Below are 23,034 nucleotides of genomic sequence, written 5' to 3'. Positions count from 1 at the left end.
CCGCTATATTGCCCTTCCTCTTTCCCTCTCCTCACTGGTAGCTATGAGTTTGTTCTGTCTGTCTGTGAGTTTGCTTCTGTTTTGCTCTATCCATTCATTTGGTTTATTTTTTAGATTCCACATATAGGTTATATAATACAGTATTTGTATTTCTTTGTCTGACATATTTCGCTGAAACACAGTACACTCTAAGTTCGTCTATGTTATTGCAAATGGTAGAATTTCATTCTTTTTATGGGTGAATAATATACCATTATACATATACATGCCATTATATTACTCATTTATGAGTGAGTAATACACCATTATACATATATATATACACACTCCCATACCTCTACCAAAACAAAATCTTTTGGTTAAGTTCATGAGAGTTTTCTGATTTTTATTATTATTACTATTGTTACTGTTACTTTAAGAACACACCAATAATGTGCTGTGAGAGTACTGTTTTCTAAAGTTACTTGGATTAATTCTTTAAACAATTTTATTGAGATATAATTGACATACAATGTCACATTAGTTTCAGGTTTACAATGTAGTAATTCAGTATTTGTATAGAATTAATTCCTTATTTTTATTTTTTTGATTTGTTTTTATGGTTATGCTATCAATTTGATATATGATTAAGCTCATCTGTGATTATTTAATTCTAATATTTTTCCTCCATCCTTGTTGATTTAATAATTTTGAGAGGTATAGAACAAGGTAAAAAACACATTGAAAAGATATGCCATTTTACTTTATCAAAAAATGTCTCTGGCTCTTGAGTGAAGATTAGATTCAGGAAAGAACAAGATAGACGTGGGAGGTTTGGAGGCTGTTTTCACTAGTCCAGCCCAGAGATAATGTTGGCAGTAAAGATGGATAAATGTGGTCTAGTTTGATAAGATTTAGTGATGCATTCACTTTGGGGTGGAGAAACAAATGTAAAGGTGGGAATCAAGGGTGATGCCCAGTTAATTGGTTTGAGCAATGGGTATACGGGGTACCATTGACTGAGATGGGAAATGGTTGGTAGGAGAGGACAGTGATGAGAAAGGACTTGAAACCAAATGCCTCATTTCAGACACGTTAGCTTGGGCTTTCCTCTTAGATATCAAAGCAGAGAAACTATTGACCGGTTGGATATAGGTGCGGGGAGCTTAGAAAAGCAGTCTAAGCTAGAGATGTGGCTTAGAAAATCATCAGTTACAGAGATTATGCTGATGCCAAGGGCTGCGTGAGAGCACGCAGGGAGAGAGAAGCGGCGCGGGAGCCGCAGACTCGGGTGCGAGGCACAGAGGAGGAGCGAGTGAGGCCGGGCGAGCTGGGAGCGCGGCCTCTGGGGGGCAGAGCGAGGAGAGAGCGGCCGCGCGCGAGCACGGTGTGGAGTGCTGCTCAGAGCACTGGAGCAGTGTTGTCTTTAGGGATGCTGACAGGAACGTTTCCAGTGGAGTGTTGCGCAGTAGCAGGCTGATTGCTGTGGGTTTAAGAAGCAGTGGGAGGTGAAGAAGTGAAGACAGGTGGAAAAGACCATGCTTTCATGCAGGGAGTGAGAGAGAGTGCAGGGCAATATCTAGAGAGCGATGTGGAGTCCAGGGAGACCTATCCTTCCTCAAGTCTGGAGGACTCTTGAGGATGAGGATGCGATTTGAATTCCCCTGGGGTCCCCGGAGTGCTGCTTCATCCACAGTGGATAATCAGATCACTCTTCCCATTAATGAAATCTAACTCATGTGGGAATTCACAATTTTGGAAGAGTGTCTGTGGTCAGTTCCATTTCAGTATACCCACTGCAGTGTGGTGGCCTGGATTCAGATCATTAAAAACGCAGCTTGAAAACCAAGGTGTTACTCCTAGTATTGAATTGCCTTAAAGTTCAAATTATGCTGTTGTTTCTGTGACAACCTTTGTTTCACTACTTAGATGGCAATTAAAGAGAATATTTATTTCATCTATGTAATAAATATAATCTTTTCCCCATCATAGGAAACTTGGATTTAAAATGAGAAGACCATTGACTGATTTTACCTCATTTATTGATTTTCAGTTCAGTTCAGTCGCTCAGTCGTGTCCTACTCTTTGCTGATCTTAAATACAGAAAACAAATATAGAAATGTTGGCACTGTGAGGGACCTTGGGAATTTTTTATATTGGGTTATATATATGTTTAATTCCTTTTTCCAAAATTTGTCATCTCAAAAGAAAATGAAGAGAGCTAATACTTATTCCCTACTGGTATTCCTAATCTTTTGATAACTTATTCTTCCTTTAAAGACTACAACTTGAAGTCTGTGTGTCTGTGTCTGTTTTGTAAATAAGTTCATTTGTATAATTTCTTTTTAGATTCAACATATGAGGAACGTCATATGATAAGGATGGGGGAAGGGATAGTTAGGGAGTTTGGGATAAACACATACACACTGCTATATTTAAAATGGATAACCGACAAGGTCCTATTGTATAGGGAACTTTGCATGTGGCAGCTTGGATGGGAGGGGAGTTTGAGGGAGAATGGATACATGTATATGTATGACTGAATCCCTTTGCAGTCCACCTGAAACTATCACAACATTGTTAATAGGCTATATACTCCAGTATATATTTAAAAGTTTAAAAGAAAAAAAGATTACAATGCAATACTTAATCAGGGAAGAATAAAAATCGGAAAATAAGAAACATCCTTGAAACAAATATTTTACCAAGAAAACAACTGTTGGGTTTATTTCATAGTTATTTTTTTCTTATTTTATATTAACATTTCTCACTGTCTAGGCAAGCAATAAAAACATTTTCTCTGTAGCTCTTTACTCACTTCAAAACACTGTATCTGAATTTATTATTCCATGGCATTGATGATGATGATAATGGTGATGGTGATAAGTGAAACGAGCATTTGGGTGCTTATTAAGTACCAGAAAATATATTAGTGCAATAGTTAGCAATCCTGTTAGGAGCTATTATTCCCATTTCACAGCAGAAATAGATATTTATGAAGGCTAAATTGCCGGGAGAAATATCAGTAACCTCAGATATGCAGATGACACCACCCTTATGGAAGAAAGTGAAGAAGACCTAAAGAGCCTCTTGAAAGTGAAAGAGGAGAGTGAAAAAGTTGGCTCAAAGCTCAACATTCAGAAAACTAAGATCATGGCATCTGGTCCCATCACTTCATGGGGGAAACAGTGGAGATGGGGAAACAGTGGAGACAGTGGCTGACTTTATTTTTTGGGGGCTCCAAAATCACTGCAGATGGTGATTGCAGCCATGAAATTAAAAGACGCTTACTCCTTGGAAGGAAAGTTATGATGAACCTACTGCTAAGTCACTTCAGTCGTGTCCGACTCTGCGACCCCAAAGACAGCAGCCCACCAGGCTCCCCCGTGCCTGGGATTCTCCAGGCAAGAACACTGGAGTGGGTTGCCATTTCCTTCTCCAATGCATGAAAGTGAAAAGTGAAAGTGAAGTTGCTCAGTCGTGTCCTACCAGACAGCATATTAAAAAGCAGAAACATTACTTTGTCAACAAAGGTCCGTCTAGTCAAGGCTATGCTTTTTCCCGTGGTCATGTATGGATGTGAGAGTTGGACTGTGAAGAAAGCTGATCGCCGAAGAATTGATGCTTTTGAACTGTGGTGTTGGAGAAGACTCTTGAGAGTCCCTTGGACTGCAAGGAGATCCAACCAGTCCATCCTAAAGGAGATCAGTCCTGGGTGTTCATTGGAAGGACTGATGCTGAGGCTGAAACTCCAATACTTTGGCCACCTGATGTGAAGAGCTGACTCATTTGAAAAGACCGTGATGCTGGGAAAGATTGAGGGCAGGAGGAGAAGGGGAAGACAGAGGATGAGATGGTTGGATGGCATCACCGACTCAATGGACATGGGTTTGGGTGAACTCAGGGAGTTGGTGATGGACAGGGAGGCCTGGCGTGCTGTGATTCATGGGGTCGCAAAGAGTTGGACATGACTGAGCAACTGAACTGAACTGAGTAGCTTCTCTAAGGTTGTAAAATTATTAAATGGAGAAAAAATACAACATGTAGACATGCATAGCTATCATAAATGTTTATTTATTCACCAAGATTTTTGAGCAGCTATTTGCTACATACCAGGCTAGATGTTGAGAGAATAATGTAGAACAAGATAGACCTGGTCTTGTCCTCATGGAACTGACCATCTTTGAATGAATAATTAAGAATAAATAATAAAAATGTAAACACTTCGAAAAGGGACAAAAATAGACAACTGACAGAGAAATATATATACATACATATGTTTTCAATAAACACATGAATGATTATTTTAATAATAATCTAAGAAAAATATATATTAAAATAATGTTTTGGCATATCTGAGTTGCAAAGATTTAAAAGGTAATACCTAATATACTTTAAACAAATAACCATTCTCAGAAATTCAGAGGGATATATGTATAAGATGGATCACAATTTGTTATAATAAAAGACTAGAAATAGGTATCAATTGATAGGGAATGGGTTAATGAATTATATATGGTACTTCCAAAGTGGACTACTATGCAGTGTGAAAAAGGGAATGGGACAGTAGACTGGTATGGAGTGATCTCTAGGGTCTATCAATAAGTAGAAAAAGAACAGAAGATAAAATTAGGCTAAAAATTAGGAAGGAAATAGAAAGCATTTACTGTTTTGTTTTTAAGAAGACACAATAAAAGGATAAATTAATTAAGAAAAGTAGAAGGCAATGGCAAGCCACTCCAGTACTATTGCCTAGAAAATCCCATGGGTGGAGGAGCCTGGTAGGCTGCAGTCCGTGGGGTCGCTAAGGGTCGGACACGACTGAGCGACTTCACTTTCACTTTTCACTTTCACACATTGGAGAAGGAAGTGGCAACCCACTCCAGTGTTCTTGCCTGGAGAATCCCAGGGACGGGGGAGCCTGGTGGGCTTCCGTCTGTGGGGTCACACAGAGTCGGACGCGACTGAAGTGACTTAGCAGCAGCAGAGGAAATAGACTGGAGGATATCAACAGAGCTGGGAAAAAGGAATGACTCTTATTTGATAGTCCGGTGGCATACTCAAGCAAAAACTATTTCAAATGACTTTAAACACGGACTTTCTAGGCCTACTGGAATATAACCTAAAGATAAAAACACCAAAAACATCTTAAATTGCATTTGGTTATCTTATTGTCATAAAAAAGATTTTATATTATTATTTTGAAATTATTATATTTATCAATCGATGATGACAATAAGAAACTGTGATTAGTAATCAAGAGTTCAGCAATAAGAGAAAACAGGTACAAATGAAATCACAGAAGTTACATAGAACCTTGTAATCTACCGTTTGAATTGGAAATACCCATCTGATATCATGAGGTTTTTTTTTCTAAAAAATGCATATTTTTAGCTCTATTTAGATTGAGGCCAAGAGGAGAAAGGAGTGACAGAGGATGAGATGGTTGGATGGCATCACTCAGTGAACATGAGTTTGAGCAAACTCCAGGAGATAGTGAAGAACAGGGTAGTCTGGAGTGCTGTAGTTCATGGGGTCGTGAAGGGTGTCGCGAAGCAACTGAACAACAAAACACCTAAAATCAATGATAACCTAATCAGTTCAGTTCAGTCGCTCAGTTGTGACCGACTCTTTGCGACCCCATGAATCACAGCTCGCCAGGCCTCCCTGTCCATCACCAACTCCCGGAGTTCACTCAAACTCATCTCCATCGAGTCGGTGATGCCATCCAGCCATCTCATTCTCTGTCGCCTCGTCCCCTCCCACTCCCAATCCCTCCCAGCATCAGAGTATTTTCCAGTGAGTCAACTCTTCGCATGAGGTAGCCAAAGTATTGGAGTTTCAGCTTTAGCATCAGTCCCTCCAATGAACACCCAGGATTGATCTCCTTTAGAATGAACTGGTTGAATCTCCTTGCAGTACAAGGGACTCTCAAGAGTCTTCTCCAACACCACAGTTCAAAAGCATCAATTCTTCGGTGATCAACTTTCTTCACAGTCCAACTCTCACATCCATACATGACCACTGGAAAAACCATAGCCTTGACTAGATGGACCTTTGTTGGCAAAGTAATGTCTTTGCTTTTTAATATACTATCTAGGTTGGTCATAACTTTCCTTCCAAGGAGTAAGCGTCTTTTAATTTAATGGCTCCAATCAGCATCCGCAGTGATTTTGCTAACCCAATAAAGATGCACAAATCTCACAGTCAGATTCTGGTCTTTAAGTACCATTTCCTTCTTAAAGATGGTAGGATTCTTTGGAGAAATGGCCCGTTCTAGGTTTGGGCCAGAAAACATACAAGAGGAGCCTAAAGTCAGAGAAACTGTTGAAGAATACTAGGGTCATGTTGAAAGGCTTTGGGATTAAACTTTTAGATGCTGGCCAGAGATGGGTCAGTTTGAGCATCCATGGGTCGTAATATAATGGTGTGCATTTAGGAGTAGGGTGTGTCCTATAGGAAGATGACATTGAGGCTGTCTATGGATACTGTGCTGAATGCCAGAAAGACTCAGCTGTCCCACCTGCAGTGGCTGGTGTGTCGGCAGAAAGACTTGCCCCCAGGTCAGCGGCCAGGCTGTGGTTAGCCGAAGAATGGGATGCACGGAGGGCCTCGCTGTCTCCATCTGCGAGGAACTGGAGAAGCAGGTTGATGCCAAGAAAGAGGCATACGGATCTTCTCATATCCCTTGGTTATCAGAAAATCTTCCCTTCTTAGAAATCTCCACTCCCGTTTTGCACAGAAGTACACCCGCATGCCCACCACCAGGCCTGATTCTTTAAGCCCTTTCCTTGCTCTGACTCAGGAGGTTGGGGCCATTGGTCCCCTTTCCATCATCCAGTGCCTCTTGTGCCGCTGGTCTCCTCATGTGATGTCACTACTTCAGGATCCTCTCTCCCTCACAAGGCCCAAAGTGTCATCTCAGGAGCGCTTACCAAGCAGCTAGTGTGGGAGCCTGACTCCTCGCGATGAGTCAGCAACTTCTCGAGACTTCTCCCTGAATGTGGCTTTGTCAGCTCCCACGGAAAGCTCAGTTCATCAGTTTGGGAAGATGAAAAGACTCTCTGGAGGGATGGTGGTGATGGTTGCAAAACACTACGAGTGGACTTGATGCCCCTGAACTGTACATTTTGAAATGGTTAAGATGGTAAATTTTGTTATATTTATTTTGCCACAATAAAAGGATATATAAAAAAAAAAAGGAATGGTGACTGAAAGAACCAGAGCTCTGAGTAGAAGGAACAGAGGTGGGTCCCACGGGGAGAGCTATGAACTATTTGGGTATACACACAGACAGGTGCTTCTGAGAAACCCAGTTTAGCAAGAAATGCGAACTATTGTATTCATAATGCTTAGTTGGTAACATGTTATTTTTCATGAATTTTGTTGGAAAAAAGTTCAGTCAAATGATGATATGACTAGTTATCCTAGTAATGGATCAGAAAATGACATGTAGCTTATCTTTGGCCAAGGATATACTTTTGAAAAAATGTTGCCTCTTATTGTTAGTAAAGATGTGTTCAAATGGTAAGTTCATGGAAAGGAGAGAGAATTATGATTTACCTTAGAGCAAGTAAACCTCTATTCAAAATCTGAATATACCTTATATTGGGGGAGAGATTTGGGGTGGAAATTAAGCATGAATATAAAACTGCTCATTCATGACAAAGTCCTTCCTAAAGGACAAAGTCCTTTCCCTGCATGTACACTTATGTGAGAGAAAATTCTAGAAGCTGGAGATTTTTGTTGATTGAGCATGATGAGATCAGCAGTAAAATGGCCGTGAAAATAATTTTCAGTGACCTCCCTGGGAATGTAGAATTGGGGGAACCTGAGCAGAGCTTATTTATATAGCATAAAAAGGGAACATTTGGAAACTTCCCTGGTGGTCCAGTGGCTAAGCCTCCGAACTCCTAAGGCAGGGGTCCCAGGTTTAATACCAGGTCAGGGAACGAGATCCCACATGCTGAAACTAAGAGATCATATGCTGCAGTGAAAAGACCCTGATGCCACAAGGAAGATCGAAGACCCTGCATGCTGCAGCTAAGACCTGGCAAGCCACATAAATAAATACCAAAAGATTAATAATAAAAGGGGACATCTCACTGATGTCATTTATTGTTTTATTGAATAATAAACAGAGAAGATGCTCATTCCGTTTGGAGGGTCTGCTGAAGGGAGAGGTTTTTAAAACACTCATTAGAGCAGAGAATTTGGGGAAGAGTAATGTGCCATGTGTCACATGCTATGACATCTTTCCTATCTCCAAAGAAAGTTTCAGTAAAACGTGTATCTCTACAGTCTGGTGTGGTGTAGGGGCTTTCTGGTGATGTGACAAAGTTCTAAGTGGTCCTTCATTGAGGGTGAGACAGGAACTGTTCTTACCTGAGCTGCAAACTAGTTACTGATACTCATGTTAACTTCAAATTCTAACTTGTTGCCTTCTCTTAATTTCAGCATTACTAAGCTTATGCTGTAGCCCATAGGTATGAGGATGCACTGAAAAGTAATATCTCTTCTTATTGTTGCAAATCAGGTTTTTTCCAAATGAATTTCCCCAGTATCCATATGTAATCTTTTCTCTCTCGTCCTTCTTCCCTAGTCTTCTTTTCCCAATTCCTTAGAGTTTTATCTCTAATCTGATTTGAATGGACGCTTCCTCATAAAATGGAACCCCTACATTCATTTAGGTGAAGCCATGCTAGGTGCCACACCCCAAATCTCAGTGGTTCAATGAATCAAAAGTTTATTTCTCGCTTCTGTTATATGTCCATCCGGGGTCTGTAAGGCCCTTGTTCTACAGAGTCACCCAGGAGCCCAGGCTGAAGAAGCTGTATCATCTTGTGGACAGATCTGGGAAATCATGACTTCTGACATGATCAGCTAAAGAGGAGAAGGGCATGGAGGAAGCACCCAGCTTATAATTGTTTAGGCTTAGAAGTGACACTGACTACTTCTGCTCATAGTCCATTGGCCAAAAGTAGGCACATGGCCCCCACCAGACTGCAAGGGAGGCTGGGAAATCCAGGGGAGTCCATGTGTATTTGCGAGCACTTTCTTTGCTACCACTGCTAACTGGAATACTATGAAACCCAAGTTACATTATAGTTCAAACAGCTTTTGAATGTAATTTGTATATGGCAGTTTGCTAATCTGTTCTCATAGACATTTGCTGGGATTTATTTATTAAAATTTTTTATTTATTTATGGCTGTTCCGGGTCTTTGGTGCTGTGTGGTCTTTTTTCTAGCTGTGGTGAGCGGGAGCTACTCTCCAGATGTGGGGCTCAGGCTTCTCATTATGATGGCTTCTCTTGTTGCAGAGCATAGGCTCTCGAGTGGGTGCCCTCTGTAGTTGTGGTTCCCAGACTTAGCTGCTCTGAGGCATGTGGGATCTTCCTGGACTAGGGATCGAACCTGCACCTCCTGCATTGTCTGGTGGATTCTCTACCGCTGAGCCACCAGGGAAGCCCTGCTGGGATTTATTTTTTATTAAAAACTTTTAAAAAATCTTCCTTCTTTTCCCCCTACTTTTATGGAATAATAATTAACAACATTTAAGATGTACATCCTAACGGTTTGATTTACATATATTGTGAAATGATGATCACAACAAAACATGGGCTTAGTTAACACTGAGCATCTCATATATACAATGGATACAGTAAAAAGAGAAGAGCAGAATTCTTTTTTTTTTGTAATTAATTAATTTTTTATTGGGGGCAAATTATTTTACAATATTATATTGGTTGGTTTTGCCATACATTGACATGAGTTCACCCCGGGTTTACATAAGTTCCCCCTCCTGAACGCCCCTCCCACCTCCCTCCTCCCTTTATCCTCCCTCTGGGTCATCCCTGCATGCCAGCCCCGAGCATCCTATAACATGCATTGACCCTGAACTAGTGATTCATTTCACATATGACAACACATGTGTTTCAATGCCATTCTCCCAAATCATCCCACCCTCACCCTCTCCCACAGAGTCCCAAAGACTGATCTATACATCTGTGTCTCTTTTGCTGTCTTGTATACAGGGTTATCATTTGCATCTTTCTAAATTCCATATATATGCGTTAGTATGCTGTATTGGTGTTTTTCTTTCTGGCTTACTTCACTCTGTATAATAGGCTCCAGTTTCATCCACCTCATTAGAACTGATTCAAATGTATTCTTTTTAATGGCTGAATAATACTCCATTGTGTATATGTACCAAAGCTTTCTTATCCATTCGTCTGCAGATGGACATCTAGGTTGCTTCCATGTCCTGGCTATTATAAACAGTGCTGCAGTGAACACTGGAGTACATGTGTCTCTTTCAATTCTGGTTTCCTCGGTGTGTATGCCCAGGAGTGCGATTGCTGGATCATATGGCAGTTCTATTTCCAGTTTTCTGAGGAATCTCCACACTGTTCTCCATAGTGGCTCTACTAGTTTGCATTCCCACCAACAGTGTAAGAGGGTTCCTTTCTCTCCACATCCTCTCCAGCATTTATTGCATGTAGACTTTTGGATAGCAGCCATTCTGATTGGTGTGAAATGGTGTCTCATTGTGGTTTTGATTTGCATCTGAAGAGCAGAATTCTTGTGGTGAGAACTCTTAGGACCTGCTCTCTTAACAACTCTCTTATGTGTCATACAGCATTGTTAATTGCAGTCATCATGTTCACTACATCCTTAGTACTTATTACTCTTGTAGGTTTTGACCACCTTCCTTTAAGTTTCCCTCTCTCCACCCTCCCACGTCTGGTACCCAATCCATCCCTCCTCCCACCCAACCGCTCTTGACAGTCACAAGTCTGTTCTCCATGTCTCTGAGTCTGTTTCTGTTTCATAGGTAAGTTCATTTGTGTCCTATTTTAGGTTCCACACATAAGTGATATCTTTCTGACTTATTCCACTTAGTGTGATAATCTCTAGGTCCATCCATGTTGTTGCAGATGGCATTATTTCATTCTTTTCTTTTAGCCTATTTAAAAAATATATTTTAGACCTGAACTATACATACAGGTTAAAAAAGGTGATGAAGGCTGTTAATGACCTCTTTATCTGTCTTCCTAATTTGTCTATACATTCCTTGAGGTTCTTCACAACTTCTCATGAGGAGATACGTGTGTAAATGTGACACTTGTCTGCTTTCAGGGAGGGAAACTGACTTTATGTATTATCTGTCTGTCTGATATTATCTTATTTAATCATTCTTTCATTCATTTATTTATGAGCTTATATTTATTTGTGGACTTTTCCCCCCATGAAATAAAAACAAGCCAGTGCTGATGAAAATTTGTCACTTTGACTTTTCCTGTTGGCGATCTTTCTTGGTTGTTCTTTTGGTTTGTCTATTCTGTTTGGGCTTCCCTTATGGCTCAGCTGGTAAAGAATCGCTTGCAATGCGGGAGACCTGGGTTCAATCCCTGGGTTGGGAAGATCCCCTGGAGAAGGGAAAGGCTACCCACTCCAGTATTCTGGCCTGGAGAATTCCATGGACTGTATAGTCCATGGGGTCATAAAGAGTCGGACACATCTGAGCGATAACCCATTATTATTCTGTTTAGAAATGATCTTACCTAGATGGTAAACTATCAGGTAAGACCAGGGCAAGTTGTGCAGAGGCTGCATGGGACCAGAGGGGGCCAGGCCATGTGGTCTTCAAGCCTACCTGTGTTCCATGTTGCAGCACAGACTGGACTCATCACTGTCTTTCTAATTTCCTTCTGGGAGGTGCATTGATGAAAAAGGTCTCACTCTATTGAAACAGTCCTTAGTATCATCTTGAGACACTCAGGGATTCATTTCTATCCCAGAAGATAAGAATTTCATTTAGGAAGGACTGGAAAACCCATCATGGTTCATGGTCTGTGAGAGAAGTAGGAAGAGATGTGAGGGGAGAATTAAATGGATCTCAGTGATTCTATTAATACTTGTTTCTTGAGGGGATTGGACAGAATCAAACTGACCCTCACCATTATCTCCATGTGAAGATCCTTTGCTACTGCTGGAAATATCCCCCTGCCTTTTGCTTTTTTGAACTTTTTATTTTGTATTGGAGTATATCCAGTAACAATGTTGTGGTAGTTTCAGGTGCACAGCAGAGCGACTCAGCCATATATACATATATCCGTTCTCCCCCAGACTCCTCTCCCATCCAGGTTGCTGCGGAACATTGAGAGTTCCCTGTGCTACAGCGGGTTCTTGTTGGTTATCCATCTTAAACTTAGCAGTGTGTACATGTTGACTCCAAACTCCCTAACTACCCCTCCCCTTCTGGTAACCATAAATCCATTCTCTAAGTCTGTGAGTCTCTTTCTGTTTGTAAATAAGTTTATTTGTATAATTTCTTTCTAGATTCCTCATATAAGGGATATCATATGATATTTCTCTTTTACTGACTTCACTAAGTATGGCAGTCTCTAGATCCATCTAATTTACTGCAGCTGGCATTATTCCATCCTTTTTAATGGCTAAATAATATTCCATTATATACACATATATACCACATTTTCTTTTTCCCTTCATCTGTTGATAGACATTTAGGTTGCTTCCATGTCTTGGCTATCGTAAACAGCGCTGCAGTGAACACTGGGGTGCATATATCCTTTTGGATCATATTCTTCTCTGGATATATGCCCAGGAGTGGGATTATCCTTCTGTGTTTTAGAAAGAGTACACTCTCATAGAGCCCTTGCCTACATCATGCCACTAGGAAAATCCATGGCGTGATGATATTATGGGAAATCAGGTTTTTTAAAATTTATTTCTCCTTTCCTTTGTTCTCTGCAAGGGTGTTTGTGTTTTGTTGAAGAAAATAACATCTCAAAGGCCCTTCTCTGGTCTTGAAGACCACGTGCACAGGAAGATCATATTTGACTATAGAAAAGAGCCAGTAGAAATGGAGAGTCTTGCTATAGTGTATCTTTCATTCTGTGAGGTTCCTGTCTACAAATCAAATCTTGGTCATTGCAGCTAGTGGCAGAACCTGAGAAATAAGAAAGACTTTTTAAAAAGATAAAAAGGCAATAGCTCTTTCTCTTTGGGTATTAAGAAAAGGAAAAGTTACAAAACTAATAAAATTTGAAACCTTGCCCAATTTATGCTTGCTGCTGCTGCTGCTAAGTCACTTCAGTCGTGTCCGACTCTGTGTGACCCCATAGACGGAAGCCCACCAGGCTCTCCCGACCCTGGGATTCTCCAGGCAAAATTTATGCTTAATAAATACTTAAAAAATGTTTTCATATATAAGATAAAAGATAATCCTACAAGAAAATAACTTTTTCCCCTTTCTTTTCTCTTCTCTAGGCTTTTCCTCCAGATGCCATCACTGTATTTTTTTACTGCAGTTCAGTGACCATATTATTCACAATAATCAAAGTGGTCAGTTATCGCCTACACCTCATGTTTGATAAAGGAGAAGTGATTCAGCAAAGACCCTCTGGAAAGAAAGAAAAGCCAAGTAAAGACAAAGAGGCCAATGGTGACCATATAACTAATCATAGAAATCCAAGGTAACATTTCTAATTAGTGCATCAGATTATAATTTAAATGTTTTAATCTTGATTAAAATAATTTTGCTCATTTATTTGGTGTTTATGAAAATATGCCAGGAGAGTCAGACACAAATATGTACATTTTTCTTATATTTACATATACACTTAGGCATAAAAAATGTTGATGATCCAGATGGTTTAATTGACTGTTTAATGTGACCTTATACAATGCTCTGAAATTCATTTGCATTAGGCTTAGCATAACAAAATACTTTACTTTAGTCTTTCTGTCTCATCATTTAAATGCTTAGCACGTGCGAGTATTTTCAGGGAATTTGTGTTTGTTGATTTAAAAGTAATACATTGTGTAGAACTAAAATATTAAAGATAATTCTCATGTGGGCATTCGTCACTATTCGTGATCTTATTTCTGATAGTTCTTTAAGAGAGCATGTCTTATTTTAAAGTAATGTTTATTAGCTTTTAGAAGTAAAGTTGTATACCATGATTTTTCCTTTCTGTTTGTATATGTATTTATGGACGTATAGTTGATTTACAATGTTATATTAGTTTGAGGTGTACAACAAAGTGATTCTTTTCCCATATAGGTTATTACAAAATATCAAGTTGAGTTCCTTTTGTTATGCAGTAGGATCTTGTTTATTTATTTTATATATAGTAGTGTGTATATGTTAATCCCAAATTTCTAATTTATTCCTCTCCTTTTCCTGTTTGATAGCTGTAAGTTTGTTTTCTATGTCTGTGAGTCTTTTTCTGTTTTGTAAATAAATTCATTTGTGTCATATTTTATGTTCCACATATAAGTGATGTCATATGGTATTTGTCCTTCTCTTTCTCACTTACTTCCCTCAGTATGATAATCTCTAGGTCCGCCAATGTTGCTCCAAATGGCATTGTTTTATTCTTTTTTACGGCCAAGTACTATTCAGTTGTGTATAGCATGAATTTGACAAAGTGGAAACAAGGAGAACAGTTGTTTAGGGACTAATGCCGAAAGAGCCATACTTCTGCTTTATAATATCACTACCCCTGTGTTTCTCATGCTGGGTTAGCAATAATGGACAGATTAACAGCGGCAAAAAAGAAGCCGATCGAACCCTCTCCACGCCTCCTCTCCACGGCAGCTCCGGAGGACAGAGCGTAAACTCTCATCACTCTTCTGGGCTCCTGGTTAGTGATCTGTTTTCTCTTTCACTCTCTTCATGCTGCTGTATTGTTGATTCCGGAAGTGTGCAGTGGCAGTGGCTGCAATTTACACGTGCTGGTTGTCAATACTTGTCTTTGGGTAGCAGTGATCTGAGGGGCGCCCTTGGGCCATGAGATAAACACCTAATCACATCCTCCAAGCACACCCACCAGCCTCCTCTGCAGTCCGCCCACCCTGCTGGGACTGCACGTGACTAGACCCCATAAACACACCTGCACTGCCCTTCCCTGGTCCTGTCTGTCGTCCATCTCAGTCATCGTATTTTCAGCGCCTTCCCCTGGAGTCCGCTCCCTCAGCTCCACATAAAATCACACTTAAATCACCTTTTTTTCCCCCCAGATTCACTTTCTTGGACTCTCTTCCTTACAGTATAAAGTAGCACATTATTAGTCTCCTTACTTTCTTATTATCAAACTCCCCTTTATCATAACACTGGGGTCTTGGGTGGATGTCTGTGTCTCTGTATATTTTAGGGTCTGTCTTTTCTACCTGTTTGTCTCATACATGTAGTGTCCAGTGTAGTGGACACTATATTGTCTCTTCCCGTCTGCCATTTGGAAAAACAGTGGTTGTTGTTCTGTGTCTGCTGACGGCCTGGAAGTGAGCAAGGGAGCTGAGTCATTGATTGCTTTTTGTTCTTTCATTTATTTAGGACCTGCCAGCGCAGGAAACAGTGGAAGATCTCAAAGGTGGAGTGCTCATTCTCATTATTCAATATTTTATCTCGGCATTATCCTCAGTGAAACACAAAGTAGTTTTTATAAAGCCGAATGCCAATGAAGTCATTAAGATTTAGAACTATACCTAAGATTGTATATTTGTATTTTACGTTCATTTCTTTAACTCTTCATTTTAATTATTTCTTATCAGAATTTTTATATCATGTCTGTGTTCAGAATGTGATATTGTATTGATCATATTTCATTGTCCTTTCTCCAATCTATGCCTCTTTCCATAAAGCTCGTAATAGCTGATATAAAATAGGTAAATTCATCATTAACACACATACTTGCTTTTTTTTTTCAATTTTTGGCTTTACCATCTGGCATGTGGGATCCTAGTTCTCCTACCAGGGATTGAACTCTTGCCCTTTGCATTGGAAGGGCAGATTCTTAACCACTTAACAACATTGCGTTCTGTGTATTTGCATTTCTCTCAATTTATAAATTTTGTTTCTGGGATTTCCTTTTAATCCTCCCACCCCAAATATTTATTTTTACTTTTTTGCTAAGATTTTATTTTATTGGTTTTTGACTGCCTTCAGAAGACTTGTGTGCATACGAAGTCACTTCAGTCATTCTTGTCTCTTTGCCTGCCAAACTCCTTTGTTCATGGGATTCTCCAGGCAAAAATCCTGGAGTGGGTTGCCATTCCCTTTTCCAGGGAATCTTCCTGACCCAGGGATCGAACCCATGTCTCTTACGTCTTCTGCATTAGCAGGCAGGTTCTTCACCACTAGCGCCACTGAGAAGCAAGACTTAGAAGACTTAGAAAAGAACTTTTGGAGGCCTGAATGAACTTCTTCCTTTCTCTGCATTGAAAAACTTCTGCTGAGGTCACATTATAAAATCCAAGCTGCTTTGGCTTGTCAAGTGCTGTAGTGGATTGGCCAAAAAGTTTGTTTGGATTTTTTCATTACATCTTACAGAAAAATCTGAATGAACTTTTTGGCCTACCATATATTTTGGAGCTTCCCTGCCTTTGTTTAGAAGAATTCAGTAACTTACCCAATGTACTGTAGCTAGTAAATAGCACAGCTAGCATCTTTCTGATTGCAAATATGTTGTTTAAATCATACTAGTTTGCCTCCCAAGCTTCCCAGGTGGCTCAGTAGTAAAGAATTCACCTGCCAATTCAAGAGACGTGGGTTTGATCCCTGGGTTGGGAAGATCCCCCTAGAGAAGGAAGTGGCAACCCACTCCAGTATTCTTGCCTGGGAAATTCCATGGACAGAGGAGCCTGGTGGGCTACAGTCTACTGTGTTGCAAAGAGCCGGACATGACCGAGCAACTGAGTATGCACGAGTCTGACTCCCAAGGCCACAGAAAAGGGAAAGCTAAAAGTCTGAATTATTATCTTAAATGTAGAGATTTCAAGATCAATTTCACAGCAGAGGTGGTATTTTAAAAATAAGCATCTAATCACATTTGTTGTTGGTGTTATTTTAAATTTTTTATTGTTATTATATATAATAATAATTTATTATTATTTGGTCTTGCTCCGGGACATCATTCATCCATTCTGGATGGGAATCAAGATGCTGTTGTTGATTTCAGGTGTTATTCTGTCAGATGACCAACCCATAGCACCAGTGTCATCTACCTCACCCGGTATCAAAATGGAACGCTTACCTGCTTCTAAAGCACCTGTGCTGGAAACCGTTGCCACATCAGCAATACCACTGAAACCCATCGTGGCAGAAACTTGCATCGGTGATCAAGGGAAGGAAAGAGTGGGCAGGGGGCAGCCCCCCTTCCACCACAGATCCGAGGGTGGCTTGGTGGACAAAGAAGCCGTAAAGAAGTTGCCCTACCTGTCGTTGTCTCAGCATGACTTACTGGAGACGGACGTTTCTGTCCAGCCTTGGGGGAGTGAGAATTCTGTCTTGATTCCAGAACCTGGTAGTTATGCCTCCGTCAGGGACCAGTTTCAGAGCGAGTCACCTCAGGACAGCCTGAGCAGCAGCTGCCCACAGTGTAACACTGTCATTGCCAGGCCTGGGCAGGAGCAAGTTTCCCAGCAGGTGGACTCGACCTTGAACCAGGACATGGGCGACTCAGATACTGAGGTCGCCGTCACTCTGATAGATACTTCTCAACCTGGCGACCCGCTGAGTCTGCACGAACCCATTAGGATCGTCATCACCATGAGCAGTACGCCCAACTCCATGACAGACTTGGAAAGCTCACTGCATCTCAAGGCGGTTGGTACTCAGCCATCTGGCTTCCAGGCTGATGCTGAGCCAGCTACCCCAGGGGCGGCCAGTCCTCCAAATGTGGAGCAGATGAGAATTCCCGTCATCACCCTCCAGCTGTCTGAGGATGCAGGAGGCATGGTGTGTCCCGAAAGCAATGGAAGTGACAGGACGCCAGAGAGACTGACGGTGGAGGCGTCCTCCAATCCTTGTTCTGGCTATGAATCTGGGGAGGGGGGCAGTGCCACCCAGGACCGCAGTCCTTCCCCAGGAGACCACTGTGCAACCACCAAACCTACACCTAACATGATCTCTGAGTCTGAGGTGGGAATGGAAGCCCAGGCCAACCTTGATCCATCATATTGTAGAACCAGCCAGGAAAAGAGACATGCCCGGGTCCTCAGCGTGGACAGTGGGACGGATGTCTTCTTGAGCAAAAGTTCCGCAGAAATTACTAATGATAAAGAACAAACAATGCCAACTTCCAAATCTGACCTAGAGGCCAAGGAAGGACAAGTACCAAATGAATCCAACTTCCTGGAATTTGTCTCCTTGTTAGAATCGATTAATACTTCCAAGGTGGTGGTATCTAACCAAAGGAATGAGCCAACAGAGCAGAATAAAGACAGCAGGCTTCCTGCAGGTAGGGTCCCACATCTGTTCTGTCCTGCTGATACAGAGAAGGCAGTGTCTCTCTTTGTGGTTGGCTTTCTGTGATTTGACTTTGCAAACAGCAGGACAGCTATTGTGTAATTGTTGGCTGTTTGGCTCCTCACTGATATTTGCTGAGTGTGCCAAAACCAAGCTGTGTGATGAACATAGATTAAAACTGGCTCACTCCTCCAGGAAATTTTAGGCATGATAATGAAGATTTGGCTTCCCTAGAAGGCAGGAATATTTATTTCTAAGGAAATAAGCAATTATATGTTACCATGGTGATGAAAGCCTTCAATGGATGTCTCTGCCATTATAAAATAGACGCATTCTGGGAAAGTGAATTGTAAAGCAAATTAAGTGAATCCACTTTTCTGTTGAATTATATTATACAGTCCTGTATGCTGAATTTCCTAATTATCCCCAGTTGTAAACATAATTATAACACATGGCCCTTAATATATGCCAGTGAAAGTGTTAGTTGCTCAGTTGTGTCTGATTCTTTTGGAACCCATGGACTGTAGTCCACCAGGCTCCTCTGTCCATGGGGTTCTCCTGGCAAGAATACTGGAGTGGCAGTCATTCCCTTCTCCAGGGAATCTTCCTGATCTAGGGATCAAATCCAGGTCTCCTGCATTGCAGGCAGATTCTTTACCATGTGAACCACCAGGGAAGCCCAATTTATGCCAGGTACTGTCCTAAACCCTTTACAGATATTAACGAGGGTGACCATCTGTGGTGGTTTGTTTGACAAGGTCCTTGTTAACACGTGTTTTGCCAACATAATTATTAATAGCACCACCTCTCTCTCACAAAAGTGTTCCCAGCTTAAACAATAAATTACATGGTTACTGTATAATGGAATGAATTATATACAGCTTCACTCATTTGCTCCTCATATAACCTTATGTTATGGGTCCTTTTATCATTCCTCCTGGAAAGGTGGTTTTCTAAGTTTTCCAAGTTAGTCTAGTAAGTCTGGAGCAGAGCTTTGATCTTGGTGTTGCTTCAGAGTCAACATTCATAAATAATAAAACTATATTTCTTGCACGAATGTAAGATTCATTCATTTTCAAGTTACTTAATATCTCTGAGCTCAGTTTCTTCCCTGGCAAGGATGTTATGGGACTAAAGTCTGCAAAGTCTTTCTTTATGTTCTTTTTTTTTTTTTGGCTGAATTGCATGATATGCAAGATCTTAGTTCCCTGATAAGGGATCCGAGCCAGGCCTCCTGCAGTGGAAGTGAGGAGTCCTAACACTGGACTGCCAGGGAAGTCCCTACAGTCTTTTCACTTTAAATGTTCACATTTCTCTGATTTTTGAGTACATCATTTCTGCATAGATCTCTGAGAGCCTATCTGTACAGTAGGATTGCTTGCAGGAAGTTGTGGTTCACGGGTCTGTAGCATTTCTTCATTCTAGGATTGCCCCTTTATTATTGGCTGTTCTCTGGGACAGTCAGAGGTCCCTTTGGCTCCACGATGGTTTGTTCTTGTTCTTTTTGTCTTTCTGGCGCTCTTCAAAAGGCTTGTCCTGTTAGTGGATCAGTCCACTCTTGCACAAATTTTCATCAATATTTGAATATTTAAATTATGTAAACTGAATGTATTCTCCTTTTCACTACATCTAGGTATCCAGGATTTGTGTATAAAGTAACATGGATGGGAAAGGTAAACTTCTTAACAAACACGTGCAGTACAAGAACGCATTGGTTACTTTGAGATACTAGACATCTTTCTGATTTGAGTTTTGGATTGCTTACCCTCCAGTTAATATAAAAATTCATGGATCTAGGCCAGCAACTTTCTTAAGTGATGGAAGTGTCCTGTATCTGCCACCACCAGTGACTACTGGCCACATATAGCTATTAAATACTTGAAATGGGGATTGTGCAGAAATACAGTTTTTAATTTTATTGAATTTTACTTTATTTAAATAGCCACATGTGGGTACTGGCTACTGTATTGGATAGTGCTGAGCCAGACAATGTGTGTCTTCTTGGGGAGCTGTGAGTAGGGTGGGCAGATCCCTGGCTTTGGAACTTGACAGCCCAGGGCCAAATTTTGGTTTTGCAGTGCCAGCTGTGTGAGCTTGGGCCATTCACCATCTCCATCTGAGTCACAGTTTCTTCAGTGAAGCAGGAATAATAATATGTTACAGATTTACTGTGATGGTTCAATTAGGAAAATATGTTAAAAGTCTCAATACTTGATCAATTTCAGCCGTCTATTCTGAGTTTCCGCTCTGGCTGTTATGTGAGGTTTATTTAGTCTGTCTACATAAGTTTCTGCTCTTAAACTTTTCAGTCAGCCGTATTTAATCAGAACAGGGTTGAGTTGGAAATCTAGGGGTGTGCAAAGAGATGTGGATGCTATGAGGTTTTCTTTGGAAAGAATCAGGCTTGATGGTTGGGACAGGAACAGGTTTAGCTGTTGGGAACTTGTAGGTACAACAGGGAGCGGGAAGCTGGAATGGATTATATGTCTATGCCAGGAAGGGTCAGAGGTTTTTTTTCGTAATTTATTTTTTAAAAACTGCCAAACATTTGCTCTTCTTACTGTCCTGTGATTTATTCTCCTCCCTTATTTTTTTATTTAAATATAGTTGATGTGCAATCCTATATGTGTTTCAGGATTATATAATAATGATTCACAATTTTTAAAGATTGTATTTCATTTAAAGTTATAAAATATTAGCTATATTTCCTGGGCTGTACAATATATCCTTGTAGCTTATTTATTTTAAATATAGTAGTTTACACCTCTTAATCCCTTATCCCTGTCTTGCCTCTCTTCCTTCTCTGTTCCCACTGATGATCACTGGTTTGCTCTCTATATCCGTGTTATTTCTGTTTGTTATATTCATTAGTTTGTTTTATTTTTTAGATTGCATATGCATGTGATAGCCTACAGTATTTGTCTTTCTCGACTTACTTCACTAAGCATAATAATTCCAAGTCCATGTTGTTGCAGATGGCAAAATTTCATTCCATTTTATGGCTGAGTAATATTCCAATGTAAATACTTATACTACATCTTTTTTATCCATTCATCTGTTGACGGACACACAGACTGCTTATGTATCTTGGCTATTGTAGATAATACTGCTTTGAACATTGGGGTGCATGTTTCATTTGAATTAGTGTGTTTGTTTTCTTCAGATAAATAGTAAATGGGATTACTAGGTCATATGGGGATTCTGTTTTCAGTTTTTTGACGAACTTCCACAATCCATAGTGGCTGTACCAGTTTGCATTCCTACCACCATCCTTTTTTTTCTACATCCTCACCAACATTTCTTATTTGTGGACTTTTTGATGATGGCCATTCTGACAGATGTGAGGTGATATCTCATTGTGGTTTTGATTTGCATTTCTCCAGTGATTCATGATGTTGGCCACCTTCATGTGCCTGTTGGCCATCTGTATGTCTTTTTTGGAAAAATGTCTATTCAGATCTTTTGCTCATTTTTTTTTATCAGGTTGATTGTTTTTTGTTATTGATTTGTATGAGCTGTTCATATATTTTGATATTAACTCCTTGTCAGTCATATCATTTGCAAGTATTTTCTCCTAATCATTAGGTTGTCTGCTTATTTTGATGATGGTTTTCTTTGTTGTACAAAAGCTTTTAAATTTAATTATGTCCCATTTAAAAAATTTTTGCTTTTGTTTTCTTTGCCTTAGGAAACAGATGCGAACAGTAATACTGCAATTTATGTCAAAGAGCGCCTTGACTATGTTTTCTTCTAGGAGTTTTTTTGGTTTCTGATGTTAATTTAGGTCTTTAACTCATTTTAAGTTTACTTTTTGTATCTGGTGTGACGGAATGTTCTAATCTCATTCTTTTATATGTAGTTATCCAGTGCTCTTTATGATACTCTTATTTCCAACCCAGGTTGCCTCCACAAAGGCCTCTAGGATTATCTTTAGGTCTTGGGGATATTCTAGAATTTGAGGCTATAGAAACCCGCATACTTAACCAACAGCCTTTAAAACCATGTTTCTGTTTTGTTTTGATACAGCTTTATTTTATTTTGTGGAAATAAAAACTGCTCAACTGGGAAAAAGTAGGGCTATTATTTAGAGCTTGCTGCAAAAGAGTCCAGCACCAGCTTTTTGGCAGAAACTCTGAGGCAGGCAGAAAAGAAAGCTTTGTAGTGGAAAAAAGGAAGATTCTGGGTGTGATTGGAAGCTATCGGCCTGGGGAAGCTGGAGATGGGATTATAGCAATTGATGTGATTGGTTTATTGTTATCATTGTCACTAGGTCCTGTCCACCTCCTTGTGACCCCGTGGATGGCAGCATGCTAGGCTCCTCTTTCCTTCCTGTCTCTTGGAGTTTGCTCAAATTCTTGTCCATTGAGCCAGTGATGCTATCTAACCATCTCATCCCCTGCTGCCCTCTTCTCCTGCCCTCAATCTTTCCCAGAATCAGGGTCTTTTCCAATGAGTTGGCTCTTTGCATCAGGTGGCCAAAGTCCTGGAGCTTCAGCTTTAGCATCAGTCTTTCCAATAAATATTCAGGGTTGATTTCCTTTAGGATTGACTGGTTTGATCTCCTTGCAGTCCAAGGGACTGTCAAGAGTCTTCTCCAGCACCACAATTTGAAAGCATCTATTCTTCAGTGCTCAGCCTTCTTAATGGCCCAACTTTCACATCCATACATGACTACTGGAAAAAACATAGCTTTGACTATACGGACTTTTTTTGGCAAAGTGAGGGCTCTGCTTTTTAATATGCTGTCTAGATTTGTCATAGCTTTCCTTCCAAGAAGCAA

The 23,034-nt window shown here is 40.4% G+C and overlaps 1 protein-coding gene across 2 annotated transcripts in view; it reads left to right on the top strand.

The window, feature by feature from the left end:
• PCNX2 (pecanex 2) overlaps positions 1–23,034 on the top strand; it is a 309,056-nt gene that overhangs the window by 11,969 nt on the left and 274,053 nt on the right. For both annotated transcript variants that reach the window (XM_055424272.2, XM_088842460.1), the window contains exons 2-5: positions 13,274–13,479; positions 14,535–14,652; positions 15,342–15,378; positions 16,966–18,246. In XM_055424272.2, coding sequence (XP_055280247.2) covers positions 13,274–13,479; positions 14,535–14,652; positions 15,342–15,378; positions 16,966–18,246 — 1,642 coding nt within the window. The remainder of the gene's footprint in view (positions 1–13,273; positions 13,480–14,534; positions 14,653–15,341; positions 15,379–16,965; positions 18,247–23,034) is intronic.

Source organism: Moschus berezovskii, chromosome 12 (genome assembly GCF_049115385.1).
Source record: "Moschus berezovskii isolate FMDL1 chromosome 12, NW_MosBer_1.0, whole genome shotgun sequence".
In the NCBI taxonomy this organism is placed as follows: domain Eukaryota; kingdom Metazoa; phylum Chordata; class Mammalia; order Artiodactyla; family Moschidae; genus Moschus; species Moschus berezovskii.
The sequence above is the reverse complement of the archived record's forward strand: the minus strand, read 5'-3'. Positions and strand labels throughout refer to the sequence as shown.